The sequence below is a fragment of the Rhipicephalus sanguineus genome, chromosome 8 (genome assembly GCF_013339695.2).
Source record: "Rhipicephalus sanguineus isolate Rsan-2018 chromosome 8, BIME_Rsan_1.4, whole genome shotgun sequence".
NCBI classification, from domain to species: Eukaryota; Metazoa; Arthropoda; class Arachnida; order Ixodida; family Ixodidae; genus Rhipicephalus; species Rhipicephalus sanguineus.
Genome location: NC_051183.1, coordinates 87,394,076 through 87,413,806, shown reverse-complemented (window position 1 = coordinate 87,413,806; position 19,731 = coordinate 87,394,076). Strand labels below are relative to the sequence as shown.

Sequence of the window (19,731 nt, the reverse complement as noted above, 5' to 3'; positions counted from 1 at the left end):
CCCCGGCTACAGTTCAGTGATGCAGCAAGGAAGACTATGCTCCGGCAGCTACGGTGTAGAAAAAATTAAAACGGCACAGTAGCCTTACACTTAAAGTGCTATGTGTGCTGGTTCCCTATGTTCGATACAGGGGGCTGACAAACGCCAAGTGAGAGAACTACGCAACTTGTTGTTCATCAAGTCGAAGTAAATGCTGGTCATGTAAGTCCGGTTATACCCTCGACACCCGCAACACACTTACCACCATTGCAACAGATTGATTCAAGAAGTTACCTTGATGAAGGCACTCGAACAGCCGGAATAGTTACCTAAGCTTGGGAAATCCACGTGGCTGTGAGTGTTAATGAAATGAGTTAACGCCATTTTTTGTTTGCTTGCACCCTTGTTTGCATGCCTTACCTTGTTTTATGATGAATACCCACTAATAAAGTTGTGAAGAAGGCTTAATGGTATAGCATTTCTGATTTATTACGCTTTACGAGGACGCTCTCTTGGGAAGAAAGTAAAGCCACACAGACTCTGCCACATTTACTACGTACCTCTGCCTCTGCTAGTGCAGAAAACTTCCAATGAGGATCTTGCTCGGTAAACTCCCTTTTGCTTTCTTCCTGCCTTTTGAGCGCAAAAGTGTTTTTACACCTTATAGGCGGCTTCTTTACCACCGTATAAAAGTAACTTATGTAGCGAAACCATCCGAAAAATCACGAATAAGAGAAAATGCTTTGCACGCCTTTGACGTAGAAACGAAAATGTCTTAAAGCGACAGGGATAAAAAACACTGCCGAGCATCTGCACTTCTACATGTTCATGAAACGGACAATTTGCAGCAGCCTGTGGAATGCTGGGGTCCCGCATGTGGTGTTGTACTGGTCGTAATCGACATCGTAGACGGCCAAGCCGTGCTTTGGGTGGTTGTACGTCTTGAAGACTTCCTGAAGCTGCGATAACAATCAAAAACAATTGATAAGACAGCACGTACATTTAGGCGAGACGTTTGCAGAATATCAATAAGGGGGTCTACACAAAATAAATAAAAACAGCTTACGTAGTTTAAACGTTTCAGTTGTTCCACACAAACATATAAAGTCACAGTTTCACCGCAAGGGCGAAGCAATGAATGCGCCAGCAACAATTTGGAAGGTCACGCGAATGACGGCAAGCAGCGACACTGTCCTTTCGTCGCCAACTGCCACCAGACCGCAACCTGCCACCATGCTGCAATGCCTAAAGGAATACAGATATCTGCAGAGCGCCCTTGGTGAACGCGCGATCCATGTCTATTCAGAGAAAATCCGCCACCGTCACATCGGCCAACATTTCATTTCATTTATTGTACCCTCAGGGCCAAAGAATTGCAAGAGCAGAGTGGTATCAAACACTTATACGAGAAAAGTAAACATAAGAAAACAAAGAACAAAGAAACATAATGTAAGCTAATTAGTTGCTGTTCATGTGCTCCAGAAACGTTGATGATCGGTAATGTCTTCAATGAGAGCAGCAAGGTGATTCCAATGCTCACAAATCTAGGAGAAAAAATATATGCAATTGCACTCAACGTGAAGCTGTAGAAAGTGTGGAGCAGTGATTCGCCTGCCCTTCAGTGACGATGGCTTTTACAGGCAAGCAAGCTCTGGTGTTGCGAATGTGCCGCTACCTTGGCGTCCGCAGAGGGACATGACCATCTGCGATGCAGTGGCGCCGTCTCCCCGCCTCCTTTCCCTCCTCCACACTCTCATATCACTCTTAATCCTGACTACCCTTTCATAACCCCTTGCTATGCTGCACAGTACACGGCTATGCTATGCATTACCCTTTCGTCCTCTTTTCCGTCACATCAATCCTCACCCTCAATTCAATGTCCATGTTTCATGCTTCACTCATATGTTTTGCATATGCAAATAAAAGATCACTTGAGAGTCCGGCGCTTCTGTTTCGTGTGTCCCTCCGTGAGTGTGTAGTACTTCGTGGCGACGTTTTCGTAAATGTGACTGCACAGGAATATGCTATGCTTTACTCTCTCTATCCTCGTTTACCTCATACACGCCCACACATTGCTCCTCTTCCTCACTTTCCGCTGCCGCCCCGCCGCTCTACTAAGCTACACATGGCTATGCTGCTATACATGATTTTGCCTGCGTGAGACCATACATGCCTATGATATGTTTTACCCTCTCCCCTCCACCTCATCCTCACATCACTCCTTCTCACCCTAACATTCCTTTACCACCCTCATTCTATACCATACGATAAACGGTTATGCTCAATGTCGCCATGCTATCTACGGTTTGCCTGCGTGACACCAAGCGATGACATCAGATGACAGCATACGTCAGCCAGGGCCCCTAAAAACCTCCGTACTTAAGGAGTTATGGAAAGTAGAAGTGTCCACAAAAAGGAACGGCTGCATTATGTCGACGATAAATGCGTTACGATACGTACTGGGAGGAAGAGCTGAAGTCTTCGTCTAAAGAACAGTGACGAAACGTGCGGTGAAAAACATGGCTGATCCCTCTGTCATAGGAATCGGTATAGAACGAAAATGAACGTGTCTTCACAGACGCAGTTGAGCGTTTGTTGTGCATTATTTCGCCCCAAGGGCGAAGGAATGAATGCTACAGCAACAAATTGTAATGTCACTCGAAGAACGGCAAGCAGCTCGAAACTTGCAACGCGCTGCTCAAGGGAAAGGACGCACGGAACAAACATACACAGGAGGAGAGCGAACTGTCACCTTTGTAACTTATTTCTGCTTGAGCACCGCGCTCCTTTCGCAAAAGCGGCCGCTGCAGTGAGCCAAGTGACCTTCGTGCTCTCAATGCAAGACGTACGAACGACCGCGATCACGAGATAAAACGCACACACGAGTGATCACACCATGTAGAGGCGGGCGCTCGTCGCAACGGCGACGACTTTAAAGCTCATTCTTCTTACGATTTTCGAGCCCTTCGCGCCATCTCGCAAGTGATAACGAAAACACGCTGTAACGCCAATCTCGGAGTACAGCCACCGACAAATGGTGTATGTAAATAGCTCGCCGTTAGCACTGCGAAAAACGTGCCGACCGTGGGCGAATCGTTTCGCGCTGCGCGCTGCGGACCGAGGGGTCGTAAGTTCGATTCCCGGTGACAGATTTTTCTTGTGTTTTTTTTTTGCCCAGTGTTAGTCTTTATATTTACAACGTCATATCCGTGACGGAAATACGTCAGTGGAGCCGTGGTGGACCCCGGCATAAAACACTTTCGTGTTAAAAGAAACAAAGGGTAAGTGTTACGAATGGAACGTGAATGCAACGAGCCAACAAGTGGAACGGCCACGAGCCGCGACTTGGCAATAAGTGGCGTTGGCACTCTTCAAGTGAAACACTTGTCTTGCTGAAGGAGGTGGTCTTGCCTACTTCGGTGACAAAACGCTGGCATAAGGGAGCATGGCCGCTCCAGGAACCAAGCTGTTTCCGCGCGATATCTCGCTTCAATGCGAAGCAAGCGGTGAGAGCACACAGCACGTACAAGGGCGTGAGCCAGCTACTCATCTCACTCGAGACAGCGCGCGACCGTGCCCTTTTGATCGCAGTTGCTGCCCGAGCGAAACAGCTGCCCGCCAGCGGCACCGCTTCATGCTCCTTTGCGCGACTGAGCCGCAATATCACGGAAAGGTGGGCTAGCTGGTTTGGCTGCATAGTGGAAAACGTGTGCACACCGCACGAAGAAACAACAAAAAATTACATTATCTCCCACTCAAGGGAACCATAAGGGGATGCGAAGCAGCATTGGGCACGCACACCAAGTTTCCGTTACGTTCACCCGGCGTTTCCGTTAGCGTGTGAGGTTTGTATTTAGTGTGTGTTATCATTACGTAGTGTTTGTGCTGCGTTGCTTTCCGTTAGCGACGAGTGAACGAGTGGCGCCGACGTTCACGTTACAACTCATCTGAACAGGAGCGAAGCGAGAATGACCGAAGCCGACCGAGCGCACGCGCTTATATACACATGAAATAGGGGAGGGAAAGGAGAGAATGGGTAACAGGCTGTATTTAGCTGCGGCGCGGCTGCATCAAGTGGGAGGAGAGGCTGCGCCGCGGCAGGAGAGGAGAGAAGGCAACCGAACACCTGCGTAAAGGAGGAGCGTGGCAGAGAGAGTAGGTGCATGCGCAGTGGAGCGCGGACGCCACCACCCACGACGGACACAGCCCCGAGCAGAAGCTGCTTCGCATCTAAAATAGCGCACGCGCTTTGTGTTCTTGTTTTGTTGCGTCTTCGTGTGGTGTGCGCAAATTTTCCACTGTTCGGCGCAGCCAGCCAGCACATTGAATATCTGCTGGATCCGCGCCTTTCTGCAGCCTTTGCGAGCTTTCGCTCGCACATAGAACGCACAACGCGCGGGGCTTTGTTATCCGTTTATACTTTATACGGAACCTGATGACGCCGGCTAAGGCAGAAATGCACCTCGAGTGTCCACTTAATTGTTATCGCAATAAAGCGACATGTGATAAATAGTACGGAGTGAGGAAATTTGACCAAATTCATCGCCGATCAGCTTAACTATCAGACGATCATAGTGACGTCACTGCTTCCAACAATTATCGCAGTGTTAATTTTTACGCGTTTCTTAACCTGCGTGAACTATGCGCGCTCCACTCACTTGGTAGGAATCCACCACGCTGCAAAGTTACCAGCCGTCGCTTTTTGGGAATCTCAAAGTGGCACAGAGATTTTCGCAGGAAAGACTTTTGTCATTTGGCCCGACTGCAAGTTCTGACTAAATAAAAAAAAACCTATTTATTCGAATTTCTTTAATAATGACGGAATTCTTGTGTTTTGAAACATCCTATATATCATTAAGTATTTATTTACTTATCGCATTATTTCATGAAAACCCTCAATTTAATGCCTATGATGCGAAATAAAAAGAAATTATTGAATGAACCATCGGCTATTTTCACCAGCTTTCCGTGTAATGAGACTGGTGTTTCTTTTCTAGCAGCAGAACCAGCGCCGTCCGTTTCAGAAGCGTTTATCAAATCAGCCTTAAGCCTTTCATATGAATTTAACTGGGTTGCCTGCCCCGGCAGAGCGAGCACATTCAGGGAAGGCGTACCTTGTCGTGAAGAGTGTCCAAAGTGTCGTACATGAGTAGCACATGTCGGTCTGTGATGGCAATGTAGGCGTAATCATGTTGGGCCTGCTGGACCATGCTGCTTCTCATTTCGCAAGCCTGGGGACGGAAGAAACCGATAGGGACATAGGACTAAGGTAAATGCAGTAAATGATGCAATTACGCTGCACACTACTGCCAGATCCAGTAGACTGGAGTGATGCAAGATCCTAAGCCAAACAAAAGAAAATGATGTTTTTCTTTAAAATTAACGGCAAATATTCACCGCAACGCTATGTTGTTATGCCATCCAACCTATGTACATCATTCTAAGTTCAAGAGGCATTCCCATTCTAGCCAAGGATGACGGTAGGGAGAGGAGTGGGGGGGGGGGGGGGGCATACGGAACTTCGGCGCCCCAGCCCGCTTCGATTTTCATGCTATCATACGTCGCTGAACACGTCTAACGCCTGCGCTGAAAATTGTCTCGCTATTTGCCTAGAATAACTTTCATCAGTGTAAGAGACAACTCGCGAGATCATTGCGAGCATTGACCGGTCCTTAACGCCGCATACGTGTGCACACAGCCACATAATCCACGGGACAAGTCGTAATAAGAACGCTTCTTTGGAGAAGGAGCTCATCGTGGTTGGTCGCGGCGGCGCGGTAAGTGGCATTGCAGCGCATGGCCTTCGTAAGCGTCCATCAAGGAGAGGCGCTGGTTTCCCATTGTTGACAGGGCGGCTCAACATCGACGGTGTAGCATTGGTGAGTAAATGGGGAAGGGAAGTATTGGAAGCCGCGAAAGATTAGGGCCGGTAGAGCATACAGACACGTCATTATTGGAGTGAAAATTTCGCACGCGCATTAAGGCACGGGTAATTGCAGTAGTGTACTGCATGTCTAGAACCAAATGCAGCGGTTGTGGGGTCGGGGACCCGGGGGTCGAGGGTGATTCAACCGTACCCTTGCTCAATCATAACTGAAAGCTCTGATCCTAAGGTTTCTTATTGCCGTTAGTGTCACAAGTGTGATGACAGTTCGTTTGGAACGCAGCCTGTTTTTTCCACTGCGAGGGTTTAACCCAGCTGGCCAAGGCTGTTGAAACGAACGATATACGTTTACGAGTCATGTGACTTCTGCTAGATTGACTCATTCTACTGATGGCAGGGCTAAGAAAGGTAATTTGTTTAGGAGAGCATAGCTAGGATGCCAGAATTCATATTCGTTCCCTCGCACTCTGAGCTCACACTCGCGTAGCGTGCGGCTGTACAAGTGCTATATTTAGTTTTTTATAGTGTTGGTAATTAAATTCCCCGTACGCGATTATTTCGGCCGTAGGGAGCACCCTATATAAAATGGAACGCGCTATTCGCAATCCTGCGTAATACGTTGAAGTCAGACCCCGATGTTTCTTATATTATTAGAACGGCACACACACTTTTCAGGGGCGAAGCTCCTCTTAGGCTTACTTTGTCACGTCTCCGTTGTCCGGCGTAACCACCTTTGCAAACTGCCCACTCCTTCGTCTTTGCGAACATCCCACTACGATCCATCACCGATCCATTACTTGACCGACCATAGAGCTTTTATAATGAAGGGGGAATGGAAGCCACCTTTGCAAACTGCCCACTATGACCCATCACCGATCCATCACTTCACCAACCATAAAGCCTTTATCATTAAGGGGGAACTGAAGCTACCACTTACGATTAATAAAATTTCTTGTATAAATATATACAGTGTTTGTCACCTCTTTGATGATGTACTGGGCTATCGCTTTGATTACTGCTGGGCGAAACCACTGAAGATTTCACGGTGTAACCATGATTGCTTCAGGAGCTTCGCCAAAGCTCTTCATCATTCACCCATGGATATGCTGTGATTTTTTTTCTACTGCTGCACTACCAACTGTGCTTAATAGTTTTATAGTCATTATCTCTGCCTCGCCCAGCCCTCTAATTCACTGCCTAAACGAACTTTCGGTGCGTACCTTAGAGTACTGCGTCACGAATATAGACGGAAGTTGTTATACTTAACAGTTAAAAACAGCGCTTAAAGACGGGACGAAGAAAGGACGCAAACCACTATATTATCAGCATGGTATCTATATTTTTGTAGCGTTAGCTGCACTTGCCTAGCCGGAGCCGACTTCGCGTGGGTCATCATGAGCCGTGCTGCGCATGCGCGAGGATGAGTGCGGAGCCGGCATCTCACGCGCTGTCCGTCACCGCATTGCTGGTTGCGGAGAGCGGGAGGAGTGGCGTCGTAGCCGGGCACACAGACTGGCGCCGGCGCGCGCGACTCGCCGCTGCTGCTCTGCGCATTCGAGAGGCGTGAAGTCGTAGCCATGGCGGCGCGCAGGTATTCGCCTTCGCTGTGCAGTCGCCGTCTGACAATGCGCTGGTGCCGCTTGATAGCGCCGCTGAGTGGCGTTTGCAGGTGGGTAACGCCATGGAGAAGGAGAGCGCAAACGCTGCTCAACGGCGCAGAAGAGGCGAGAAGCTTATGTCATCGGATCCCGAAGTAGTTGCCTGGCAATTAGCGGTTCAGCGTACGAAGAATGAACAGAGAAAGGCTAAACGTGCTGCGGAGACACTGAAGGAAAGGAAGGAACGTCTAGCAAAGCGGCGTCGCCAGGATGGTGAGCGACATGCCCGACCACTTCTGCAGCAGCAACAACAAGACGCCGTCAATGACGTCAAGGCTCGCCGATCGATTGCCTATACTGTGAAACTTAGGGAAAGCGCCAGTGCGACTCGGACCTTCGAGACGCACTTCGTAAACAATCCGTTTGGATACATGTGCGATGTGTGTGAAATACTATGGCACGTGAGAGACGACGCCGCTAAGTACTGCCAAGCGTGAAACGTTGAGTTTAGTGGCGGCGCCTGAGTTGGGTGAAACCATGGCGACGGTTTGTACAACGTGCAAGAACTTTCTCGTTAAGCAGAACATTGCACTCTTTAGCGTTACCAATGGGTATCGTTGCCAGGCCATGCCGCCAGGTCTACCGGTTCTGAACGATGTGGCCAAATGTGTCATTGGAGCAGCAGTAAGCATGACAATCAACCTAATCCTAGACAATCTGGAAAGATCAGAATAATCAGCTGAACCTTTGCTAACGCAACGTATATCCTGGCATAGCCGAGCAAAGCCACTGCAGCCTTTTTTTCATCTCGTCTTTTAGCGCTCTTTTCTACTGTTAATCATAAACCAACCAGTCCAAATGCGTCCTCTACTTTTTATGCCTTAACACTGTAAGAACATCAACTGACGTTCTCTGGTTGTGTGTTCTCGATGGAACACTTGCGCATCTTCGATGAACTTTATCAGTTATTTATATGCATAAGCAACTATTATTGTAGTAAGTACACAGAAATTGTAGAATTATTAGAATAACAGGTCGCGTTGCAGTAGGAAAAATATTGCGCACAAAAAAAGCGGTACTGAGCAGTAAATGACGACACCCCTTAATTCATATGCACGCTATCTATATTTTTCATCAGATTTATTCTATTATACGACTTGCTAAACCAGCCATACTCTGAGTCTACCAGAATGGGAACACGGTTTCGCTTATTATCGCGGGGGTCCGATGATCGTCGTGTGAACTCTCGGCGGTAAACGCAACAGATTTTAGTAATGCCGCAGATTGGTCTAGTTGGAACATACTCATGACAACCGGCGCAAACAAAACGTGAAACACGTCGTAACTGTAGAAAGTACATGACACAAGAAAGTACACGACACAGGCTTAAACATATCATGGCTGTATTGTGTGCCGTGTATTTTCTTGTGTTTCGTGTCTTATTGGTTCTGGCCGTCATGAGGAATTGTTGGTTGCCTGCACGCATGCTTGTCCGCCGCGGTGGTATAGCGGTTACGGTGCTCGGCTGCTAACCCGACGGTCGCGGGTTCGATCCCGGCCGCGGCGGTCGCATTTCGATGGAGGCGAAATGGTAGAGGCCCGTGTACCTAGATTTAGGTGCACGTTAAAGAACACCAGATGGTCGAAATTTCCGGAGCCCTCCACTACGGCGTCTCTCATAATCATATGTTGGTTTTGGGACGTAAAACCCCAGATAATATTATTTTTGCACGCATGCTTAATGAAACGAGCAGTGGGCTTACGCTTGCGGCTTACTTTTTACATTTCGCAGATGATATTGCTGCCACAGGAGCCTTCGGCCGTTAGTGAAACTACTTGGCCGAAACCTTTCCGAAGTATACAATAATGTCTGGAGTTTAACGTCCCAAAACCACGATATGTATATGAGGGACGCCGTAGTGGAGGACTCCGGAAATTTTGAGCACCTGGGGTTCTTTAACGCGCACCTAAATCTGAAAACACGGGCCTCGAAACATTTTTCCTAATTGAAAATGCAGCCCCCGCGGCCGGGATTCGATCCCGTGACCTCTTGTCGAGGTATACTCGCACATCGACAACGAAGACTGCAGCGGTGCCCTGTTTCGTGTCCCTGCTCTAAGGCGATGCGTTAATTGACTAACTTCCGCAACATTGCATCTGAGCATGTTCGGCATTCGGAACGAAGTTCCGCAAGTAGTATTCATAAGACACTCTGGTTATCACTACAGTTGCGATGGAAGAGAATAGTGTGCGCTCTTACGTCATAGTACCGGATTGGAGTGAATGACTCGTATGAGCTAGTAACGTCCCCGCTCCAGCCAGAGTGCATCCGGTACTTGCAGATCGCCATTGTGAAGGATACGAGTAAGGCGACGGTCGGTTTGACGCCGGCCGATGACAGGCTGGTGCCGATCCCTTGCTGCATGAATTTTCGCCGCATAAGAATGTTAAAGTACATCGTTCTGCTTGCAAGTCTTTAAACATACTGTAAAGCGGAACGGGTGAAATATGAACTTAATGCGCGATTTTGTGTTTTTGTCCAAATGTTGCGGAGTACTGTTGCGGGCAGAAAAAGATGCAAAGCGAAATGTATGACTCCTCTGCGGCGCCATTGCTTTAGTCGGTTATGTCCAAACTACACAGAGAATAGTATACGCCTCTAGGCATGCGCACGGGTATAACGAAGGGAATGGTCGGCAACCACAGTATAACATCACATTTACTAAAGTTCACTTACAAGAATACATGTAAAAAAATGTTTTTTCTCACAATTCATGGCTCCTGGCAACAGTTATTAGCAGTAATGCGCAAACGGGATAATTTATTAGGAACAATAAAAAACAACCATTTTACATGAACTTAGTGGCCGATGCAAGAACTGCTGTAATACTTTTAAGCGCGAATTTAAAATTGCTAAATGGTTTTATTTTGAGCAAATAATTCTACGGGCGGATAATGAAATAAAAAGAAATAGGAGATTGTCACTTTTTAAAACAGGAACACGCTACACGACCAGGCACTTCGTTATAATTGATGGAATAAAACACGATTGCTCTTCTTGTACAGCTGAGGCAGTCAGCAGTTTATTCTTCCCTGAGACAATTCAAATTCTCCTCGCAGATCATCAACATGAATCACTTACCTCATTCATATTTTTTTTCATTTTCTACTAGAGCGGAGAAAATAGTATCTGTTATAAGCAACCTAAAATGCACAAGTGCTGGAATTGACGAGAACCGCCCTGAAGAGAACGTACTATTCATTGTGCACCTAATATGAGATGTATTTTCATGTATTGTAAGTTTATTACTCAGGAATGGTGTATTTCCTTGTGAACATAAGCGTGGCGAAGGCATCCCTGTACTGAAAAAAGGCGACATTTCGTTATTACGTAACAACCGATTCATTTGTACTTTAGCGTTCTATAGAAAAGTTATTGAGAAAGTAACGGAAACACGGGTAACAAAATATCTTTCTAAGTTTAATATCCCCTCTTCTCAGGTTTATGTCCACCATTGATGCTCCACAGAGATGGCTGACATCCATCTATCATCAACTGAAAAAAATTCTATGCGAAGACCATCTAGTGGCCTTTGTGTTTCTTGATCTGTCCAAATCATTAGACATGATAAATGATAATATTCTGTTCACTAAGCTGGAGTCAAGTGGTATTTGTTGTCCTGCTTCTTTCACTACTAAAAAGCTACTTATATACAAAAGTTGTGATTTTTCTATTTCCAGCGTTTATTCCCGATAGCGAGTCACTGTTACGTTTCACCCTGGAATCGATCATGGCAGACGCCATTGGGCATGAACCTGTCGGCTAGAAAGCATTCATCCCGGGATCGGCGCTTTGACAGGGGTGCTGAGACCCACAATTTTCCTAGAAGGAGCTTATGCACCTGTGGTCCAATGAGCGAGGCGGCCCGTCGTCATGCTTAACGCGGAAGCCTGACAGGAAAGTCGCGATCACCCCATCCTGCGAGGCGTCCTCAACGTGGGACGAAACCGCAGGAGAGGTTCCCATCGTAACAGGGCCCGTCTTTACCTGAACGCAAACATATGCATTTTCAGGGGCTCGGAACAGTGGCCGCCATAACCTTTAAGTTCAACGACGCCCCTCCACCCCTCCCCCCCCCCCTCCTCCTCGCCGGGTTCAACCTCTCCGTCGGGAGTTCTCGGGATCATGTCGCCGAAGCGTGGGACTGGTACGTTGGTATTCTGTGGTGCAGTTGTGGCCCCAATGGACATCGATCTCGACCATGCTCCCCATCGGATGTTTCGATTGGCCCACTTCTCCCTTTCTGGTGGGCGGAGGAATGAGGCGGCAAAACACCGGATCGGCGGGAGCTGCTTTCGCCGCTTGCTCGGAGTCTCAGTGTTAGTGGACGCTGGGCTATAAAAGCCAAGTATGTCGGAACAAAAATGTGAAATCTGAAGTAAAAATAATGGAGTGAAATGCTCTTTCTTGTAACTATGTAAATGTACATGTTCCTGTAAGAACACGTTCTGCTTACTGGAAAGCATCGACTATGTGGACGGCTGTGGGGAAAGCTATCAAAAAAAAAAGCCGTCGGACCTTATCTCTTACATCACTAAGAACGGTGTGCCCCAATGTTCTTTCCTAAAGCCACTTCTGTTTTGGATTTATAATAATTATTTACCTAGATGTCTTTCTTCTACACAATGCATTTTATACACTGATGATACCACCATATTTACCGTTCATAAAGGTATCTCCTTTCTCGTAAATAATTTGAATGTCGATTTTGAGAATACCTTAAGGTGGTGCAAGATCAACATGTTTTCTATTATTGCTACTAAATCTAAATTTGTTGTATTCACTTCAAATCAGACTTTTGGTCCCTACGCTCTGTTTACAAGTTCATGTTCTTTCCTTGGCATTCTACGTGAAATAATTTCAGATTTAAGAATCACATTGATAAAAAAAACTAAGCAACTTACGGCATAGGCGTTCTAAATGAAACGCACCGTTACTTCTCATGTACCTCATTACTGCCTCTTTATCACTCTTTTCTTCATTCTCATTTTACACATGGTATATCATGTAGCGGAAATACCTCCACGACTCATATTTCGTCTCCCCAGATTGTTCAAAGCCAAGCTAGAAAATAATTACATGCAGTTCACGCTACTCTAATGCCAAATTCCTACTACACGAGAATAACATCCTTACCATGACTGAAGTCATTAAATACGACCTAGGTATTTCTTTTTGCAGACCGTTTCGAGCACTTAACGACTCTCAGTTGTTGCGATAACATGCAGCCCTCGAGAGCCCTACCGGATCTATTTCTAGACGTAGTTTAATACAGCAAGAGTACATCATAACGGTCGTGTACAAGTGGGGTCGGCAGCACAGTGATGTTGACTGCTTGTCATGCGCATCGGTCCAATTCGTTCACTGGGAAGGCGGCTACAACTTTCCGTTGCTTCAGGCCGACACCGAATCACAAATGACCCGGAGTAAGTAACTTGATGCCTTGTTTAATCTACCTCATATAACAGTTAGGAGGGTACATTGCCCATGTTAATCGAGTTACCGTCAACAAATCAATAACGGCCCTGAATAAGTAACTTGATGCATTGTTGGATGTACCTCATAAGAGAGTTAGGAGGACACATTGGCCATGTTCATCGAGTCGCCGTCACAGAAGTTATAATGGCCCTGAATAAGTAACTTGATGCCTTCTTGGATCTGCCTCGTGAGACGGTTAGGAAGACACATTGCCACATGTTCAGAGTTGCCCATGTTCCCATGATTAGTGCTGTCTTACTTATTCGGAGGCTCCGGCTAGGCGAGTTGCCTTTGGCAGCTTTCTTGCTGCTGTACCCATAATACCGTATGGTTTGTTACTTGTGAAAAATAACTGAAGCCGATGAACACTACGCCGCCTCACAATGTAAATCAGTTAGCTTGACTATGAAATCCAAATCATTTACCAAACCGAGCAGACCGTTTTAAATCACCAACATATTGTGAAATGATAGCACGCGTGATTCGAATTTGTAGGCGCAAAGAAGACACGGACGAGAAGGGAGACACACACACAGGGCGCCTGTGTGTGTGTCTCCCTTCTCGTCCGTGTCTTCTTTGCGCCTACAAATTCGAATCATGCATCACCAACACGCCCAGTTGCTCACCCTCACATAGCACGCGATTCGTTCAATGTGGATACCGTTGTATCCGCACGAGTCTTCCTGCAGAAAGACGAGCCTTTGTCTCAAGGTTTCTCATTCTCGGGTGCTGAAATATCTGCCTAAAATGTCCATCTGTTTAATGAAGAAAAAAATACCCGATCATTTCCACAAACGTTCTATGATGTTATGTGATCAGATCCTACGTAAATTTTCCAAGAAAGTACACGTATCTGCGAGTGATTTTTCGAAATCACAGTCTTTGTCGCTGAGCAAAATTTTTACCCTTGTTATCCATATTATTCATGCTGTGACTGAGAAAGCCTCAGTGAAGACACTCAAAGGACGCAACACTTAGCGGAAGGTGATGACCAGATGTTACTACTAAGGGCTAATAAACCACTGCTATTTTTTAGTTCTTACAAGTAATCGTAGTGTTCGCCACTTCTTTCAAATACGTAATAAGTAAAAGAAACCCCAAATACACCATAGATATAAATCTAGGAATCGCGGCCTTTATTAAAATTTATTGACGGTGAAATGCAATCAATTTTCAGTAGAGAGAGACTGTTAGTGTGCAACGATGGTCGAAACGGTATCTTTGCTTTCAGATTTTTTCTTAGACACTTGTGACCATGTTTCTAAAAAACACTCTTGATTCATAAAATGCAAGTCCCGATGGCAATGATGTGTAGTCGGCGTATTTAGTTAAAATGAGTGTACAAAGCATATGTACGCAAAACTATGTTTCATGCCAGAGATGTGCTGTAGTACTCACCAACTTAGGGGGCCGGTCAGAGCCTGTAAGCGTGGTCGGTGGTCGTGGCGAAGGGGCGCCGTCGCGTATAAAGAAGTGCGTGATAAAAATAATTATTGTTACTGGGTAGTTGCTGAAATGAGAATTGTTACGAGTTAGTTTGTGTCTTGTGGACATGTAAAATGCTTGCTACGCTATCTTTAAATAAGAACGGACATATATTGCAATAAGAACGGATAATATTGATATAGGCAATGATTTGCTCTGTTCGAATTTGATAACGGTTACAAATTCACACACTGTTTTTCTTGCTGAATGGAGAATAAAAGTCATCAGGTGTTTGGATTTTTATAGCTCATTGTGGCATCGCGTCTGTGATAGCAATTCACAGCGTGTCAAATCTATGGGGACGTTGGTATTTCATTACGCACGTTTTTGGCCGCCTTGAGCACAAATAACGGCAATGAAGTGATCTTGGCTTGCGCAAGAACGTGGCAGAAATCATTAACTGCGAAGTGTCGCGTGATAAAGCAGGATATGTGACGAGCGGCCTTTCACTCAACGATGTTAAGCCGAATGGTGACAGTCTCAGTTGAATTGGGAGAGCTCTTCGTCATGACGGACTGCAGCTCGTAAGCTCAGTCTACCTTCGCGGTTCACGTGAAATGGCCGACGTGATGCTATTCAAGACGGACCGAACGTACAGGGTCGTCCACATCTAAGGTGGACACCACATAATATTCGGGCATCACCGAAGCTCCTGTCTAGTAGATCACCCGAAAAATGCGGCCCTGCTCCACTTTGCGAAAACTAATGAAACCGCTACGCTAACGCCCCCATTCTTCGCGATCATCCTCAGCCATCTCTGCGCGCCTCTCATTGGTTCACTCTTTCCGCCGAGCCTCGGCACTCCCCTTATCGGAGCGCCTCTCAATGGTTTACCCGTTTCCACCAAAACTTGCCCTCGCCCTTCTTTGCGCGCCTCTCACTGGTTCGCCTTCATGGAGATGCGCATCCTTTCCCCTTCCTAACGAGTCCCATTCTCGCCACATCGCAAGGCCACGTGACGCGATCAACAGACGTGGAAGCCTCGAATAAGAACATCTTCACTGTTAAAATTAGTATTGTGTTTATCGACACCATGATTAGACGTTAAACTACTAACATTTCACACGTGGAGTAGAATCAACGCTCTAGTTTTACCGGCTTGAACACTAACTACGTATTCACCTCAGATGTGGTCAACCCTGTAAATGCCCATGCCAATTTCGAATGGAGCTTTGTGATGTGCACTCACTTTGATACGTCCTTTAACACCTGCATCGCGTCGCTGCCGCCCGTTCCATAGTCAGAATTGAGAACACCTACAAAAGTCTCAAAAGTTGTGCTTCCTTGCTTCAGTGCATTCTGCTGAGAGCTCAGTGTCTGAAAAATAAAAAAAAAGGAAGCGATGAAAAGAAAGCGCAATGGAATGATGAAGAGCCCATGTTTTGTGAAAAGCGCTTTTAATATAAACGACGGCATTGCCCTCTGCGGCTGCATTTTCGATGCAGGAAAAACGCTAGGGGCCTGCGTGCATAGTTTTGGGAGCACGGTAAAGAACCCCAGGTGGTCGAAATGTGCGAAGCCCTCCACTAAGGCGCCTTTCAGTCATATACTGGTTTTGGGACGGAAAACCTCCAAAATTTGTAATATTAATATTGAATAAAAAGACAGTAGACGTTCAAACACGGATACAAAAGAGAAGACAGGACATCACAAACGCCGACTAACAACTGAGAAGGCGCTCAGCGGCGGCAATGAAATCGACAGAAATACGTTTCTCTGTATGCCCAGGCGAGAGACGACACCTATCAATCGGGCCCGTGCGGTGGCCTACGTGAGAGCCTATGTGATTTCTACTTTATACGTATTAATCGACGGCTGGCTCACGCAAGGGTTACCACTGCTATCCACCAGCGCTTGCGTGATCCAGCCTCGATTAACTTGCTTAAGGAAGATGCCTGAACAGTCATATCTCACACAGAACCCCACTTATGCCGGACTGATAGTTGTCACCTCTTGCCTGGGCTTGAGCAGATATGTGTTTGTGCCTACTATCTTTTCCGACGCTGCGCGCCTTCTCAGTAGTCAGTCGGCGTTTGCGTATTCCCGACTTCTAGTGTCTATGTCTCCATGCCTACCGTCTAGTACCATGAACCCATACGAACTAGCTATGCTTTCTGTCATTCTAATATTTTAAAAGATGCGCTAAAATGTATCTTCAAAGCTTCGTTTAATCTAGTTTTGTAAATGTATAAGCGGCGTCCCCGTGCGAGTAAAATGCAATGCCATATCCAGGTATTGAATAATAGTGTACGAGATTATTGTTCTTGTATAGTTACAGATAGGTGCGTCACAGATCTTGTGCGTATGTGGAGTCGTTTTTTATTGCTATCGGTATGGAAAAACTTTAACCCACTGAAACCCCGTCAGTTGTTTGTTGGAAAGCTTTCATATGGTGTTCGAAATGTATTTCTCCCAGTTATGCAGTATGTGAGGGATCCTACATTGCGAAACCACAATGGGAATCATAAGGCACGGGGTAGCGGGAGGTCCGGAATATTTTTTTACCACTCGGGGTTGTTAACGTGCACCTATATCTAAGTATACGGGCCTTTTCTTTCTTCGTCGTCATGGAATCCGTGACTGGGAATAGAACAGGCATCGTTGAGCTGTGCAGCGGAATGCCTCATTCCCTAGGCTGACATGGCGCGTGCCTTTCCATTAATACCGTATTTACATCCCTATATGATTTGTAGCTGTGGGTAACTGCACTCCAGTGAATGGTTGTTTCGGGCTAGTTTGTTCGCTTTTGCAAAGAGGGACTCAAGTGGGCAAGAAAATATGCAAAAAACAGGAAGAAATGCATAATGTAGTGCAAGAAAGTCCTAAAGCTGTAGGCAGCGCTTCAACAGCAGCATGAGACAAGATGTCGACGTCAGAGTGATTGTATAGCGCGGTACCCTGCGACTTTTGGAGTCAGTGTATGTAACCTGGGGGGGCGACCTTATGGGTGCATGATTTGTGCTGTTCAATACAAGGCGTGGTGGCTGCTCAAGAGTTTGAAGGCCCTGTCGTTTAGGAATGGGCGAAGCTTTGGTGCAGCGAAGACGATTGGAAGGTGACTTATTTCTGCAGAGGAAAAAAGTCATACTGTCCCTAATGCATTCGCCTAAGACGACCCGAAGGCGCAAAGCCATCATCTTCAACTACCTAATCAATTGTATTGATCCCTTTACCGAAAGCTTTCAGCACATAATGTGGTTTTGCAGTTCCTCCAGCATGGGAGGCATCGCCGCTTTCTGCACCTCACGTGGTGTTCCAGCACTGCCTCCGAGATCAGTAAAGGTTGATTAAGACTGAGAGATTGACCAAGCGACTATGTTGTGTGATGACATCACGTTATGGGATATAACGACGTCACAAGTTGTGGCTACATGCGACGTCGTGATGTCGTATCGAATAGAATTTTCTTGCATCCCTTCGTAGTGACGCCGCCGCCGCCGGTCAGTTTTCGTGTTTGATACGGCATCGCAGGCTTTCGTACTAGTATTAGCTTCAGCGACTGGATAGCATTGGGGGTGAGTGGGAACTGCCTACCAACGGCCGAATATAAACATGGCGCTCGTATGCATGAAATGTCCATACTCCGTGAGATCTTCTGTAGGCGATGGCGGCAGCTGAAGTCCAATAGCACGATCGATATAAAAAAGACGCTTGCTCGATTCAGGCGGGAAAATCGTCACCTTATGTTTTGAAGCGCACTTACTGTGAGCAGTGACAGTTTCGTATTCGAGGAGCTCTGCAGTTCGCTAGCTTTGTCGTACGCATAGAGAATGCCGTAGTCGTATATATTGGAGTTCCACAGATCCTGGAGGGGCTGGGTACGATGCACTGTTAAGGGCGCTTGTGGCATTATCAGCATACCTGCATTAAAATTGAAAAGGCCACTCATTTAAGCGTGAACATGCCTCAACACATGCGCATCACATGTCCCTATCAGTGTTTCACTGTGCGGTAGATATAATACCACGAGCAGTTGTCACTAGTAGGAAACAAAATTGTTATAGTCACTGACAAAGAGTCCAAGCGATGACGGAGGCTCGAAAAGGTGAGAAATTCTCGAAAAGGGGTTGGCGCTAGAGTGAACTTTTCGAAACGTAGACTCGTCTTTGCCAAGACAGCCTTGATGAAGACAAGCGAACTTGTCGAAACATTAACTTCGGTGGCACCCCCTGCTCAATGATTTTTCATCTATAGTCACCGGGACATTCATTATGAACTACTGATTGATGTTCTCCCATCGAAATCCGAAGAATAACCTTAAGCTTAATGAACCCACAGTGCGACCACAGTCGCATTTGCTAAACGCGTCACAGTACAAAACTTTCTCTCATTCTAGTGAGCACTTCAATCCTTGTTATGCTTGCAACTTGAAAGCGGACTCATTATCAACTTCAAACCGAACGCCAACTACTGGGACGCCGGCGTTCGTGTGCCCTCGTGTATTCCTAGTGATAACATCGCCTTTCGTCGCGCTGCCGAAGTGGATCTCAGAGGCCGCGTAGAAAGAAGTGCATGGTTCAACGATCCCATATGTTCACAAGAAAACCGTCAGATTTTTCAATAAACACATCATGTTCATTTTCAGTGCTTGTCCTGATAGTTAATTGGCCGTAATCTTAAGCAAACTCATGCTCCGACATCAGATGAATCTACAGCTCGGCAAACCCATTCATGAGTCGGCTCAGTCATATTCTCTGGCTCAGATCGAGCTGTGAGTCGGAGTCTGAGTGAGTGACAATTTCGTGAGAATCAGTCCGAGAGAGTCCAGTAGAGGAAAAGTTTGCCGAGACTGAGCCCGAGTGAACCCTAAGCGCAAAATATATTTCTTGAGTGAGTCGGGGTGGGTTCCACATTTTTTGCCGCCCTACGGTCCAAACTGCTCAATTTCAATAAAACTAACATACTTCAACACACTAGCGTTAATATACCAGCTGAGTATTTACCAATCAGAGGCGTGAGTACAGGGGGGGGGGGGTTAAGGGACTCTCTTTCTTCCGCACACTTTTTCACGACCAGTGTCTGATAAAAATATCTCGTGGGACTAGTGCCTTTTAATAAAAAAATGTCCTTACCGGATTGTAACCTCTGATAACTCGTATTTAAAGATACGAGATCAAAAGGCGCGACGTAGAGCACAGGAACACCAATTATACGAGGTATCGGTGTTAGAGAGTATTACACCCCGGTTGAAAATCTATAAGCTAACAGACTCATGCGTCGACTCGCTCACACTCACTCACACCACA

The 19,731-nt window shown here is 46.4% G+C and overlaps 2 protein-coding genes across 3 annotated transcripts in view; both read right to left on the bottom strand.

Moving 5' to 3' along the window:
- Positions 1 to 19,731, bottom strand: part of LOC119402197 (synaptotagmin-2) — a 318,421-nt gene that overhangs the window by 288,801 nt on the left and 9,889 nt on the right. The gene's annotated exons all lie outside the window — the stretch shown is intronic.
- Positions 478 to 9,875, bottom strand: LOC119402884 (uncharacterized). Its single transcript, XM_037669926.2, has 3 exons — positions 9,722 to 9,875; positions 5,094 to 5,210; positions 478 to 938 (listed from the first exon to the last, which is right to left on the bottom strand). Exons 1-3 carry the CDS (start codon positions 9,809 to 9,811, stop codon positions 798 to 800), a joined length of 348 nt encoding a protein of 115 aa, XP_037525854.1. The 5' UTR covers positions 9,812 to 9,875; the 3' UTR covers positions 478 to 797.

Coding starts and splice junctions, on each gene's coding strand:
- LOC119402884 (XM_037669926.2), bottom strand. CDS start 9,811: ATGGCGATCTGCAAGTACCGGATGCACTCTGGCTGGAGCGGGGACGTT. Junction 5,211..9,721: donor CTCCAATCCGGTACTATGAC/GTAAGAGCGCAC, acceptor TTCCGTCCCCAG/GCTTGCGAAATGAGAAGCAG. Junction 939..5,093: donor TGGACACTCTTCACGACAAG/GTACGCCTTCCC, acceptor TTGTTATCGCAG/CTTCAGGAAGTCTTCAAGAC.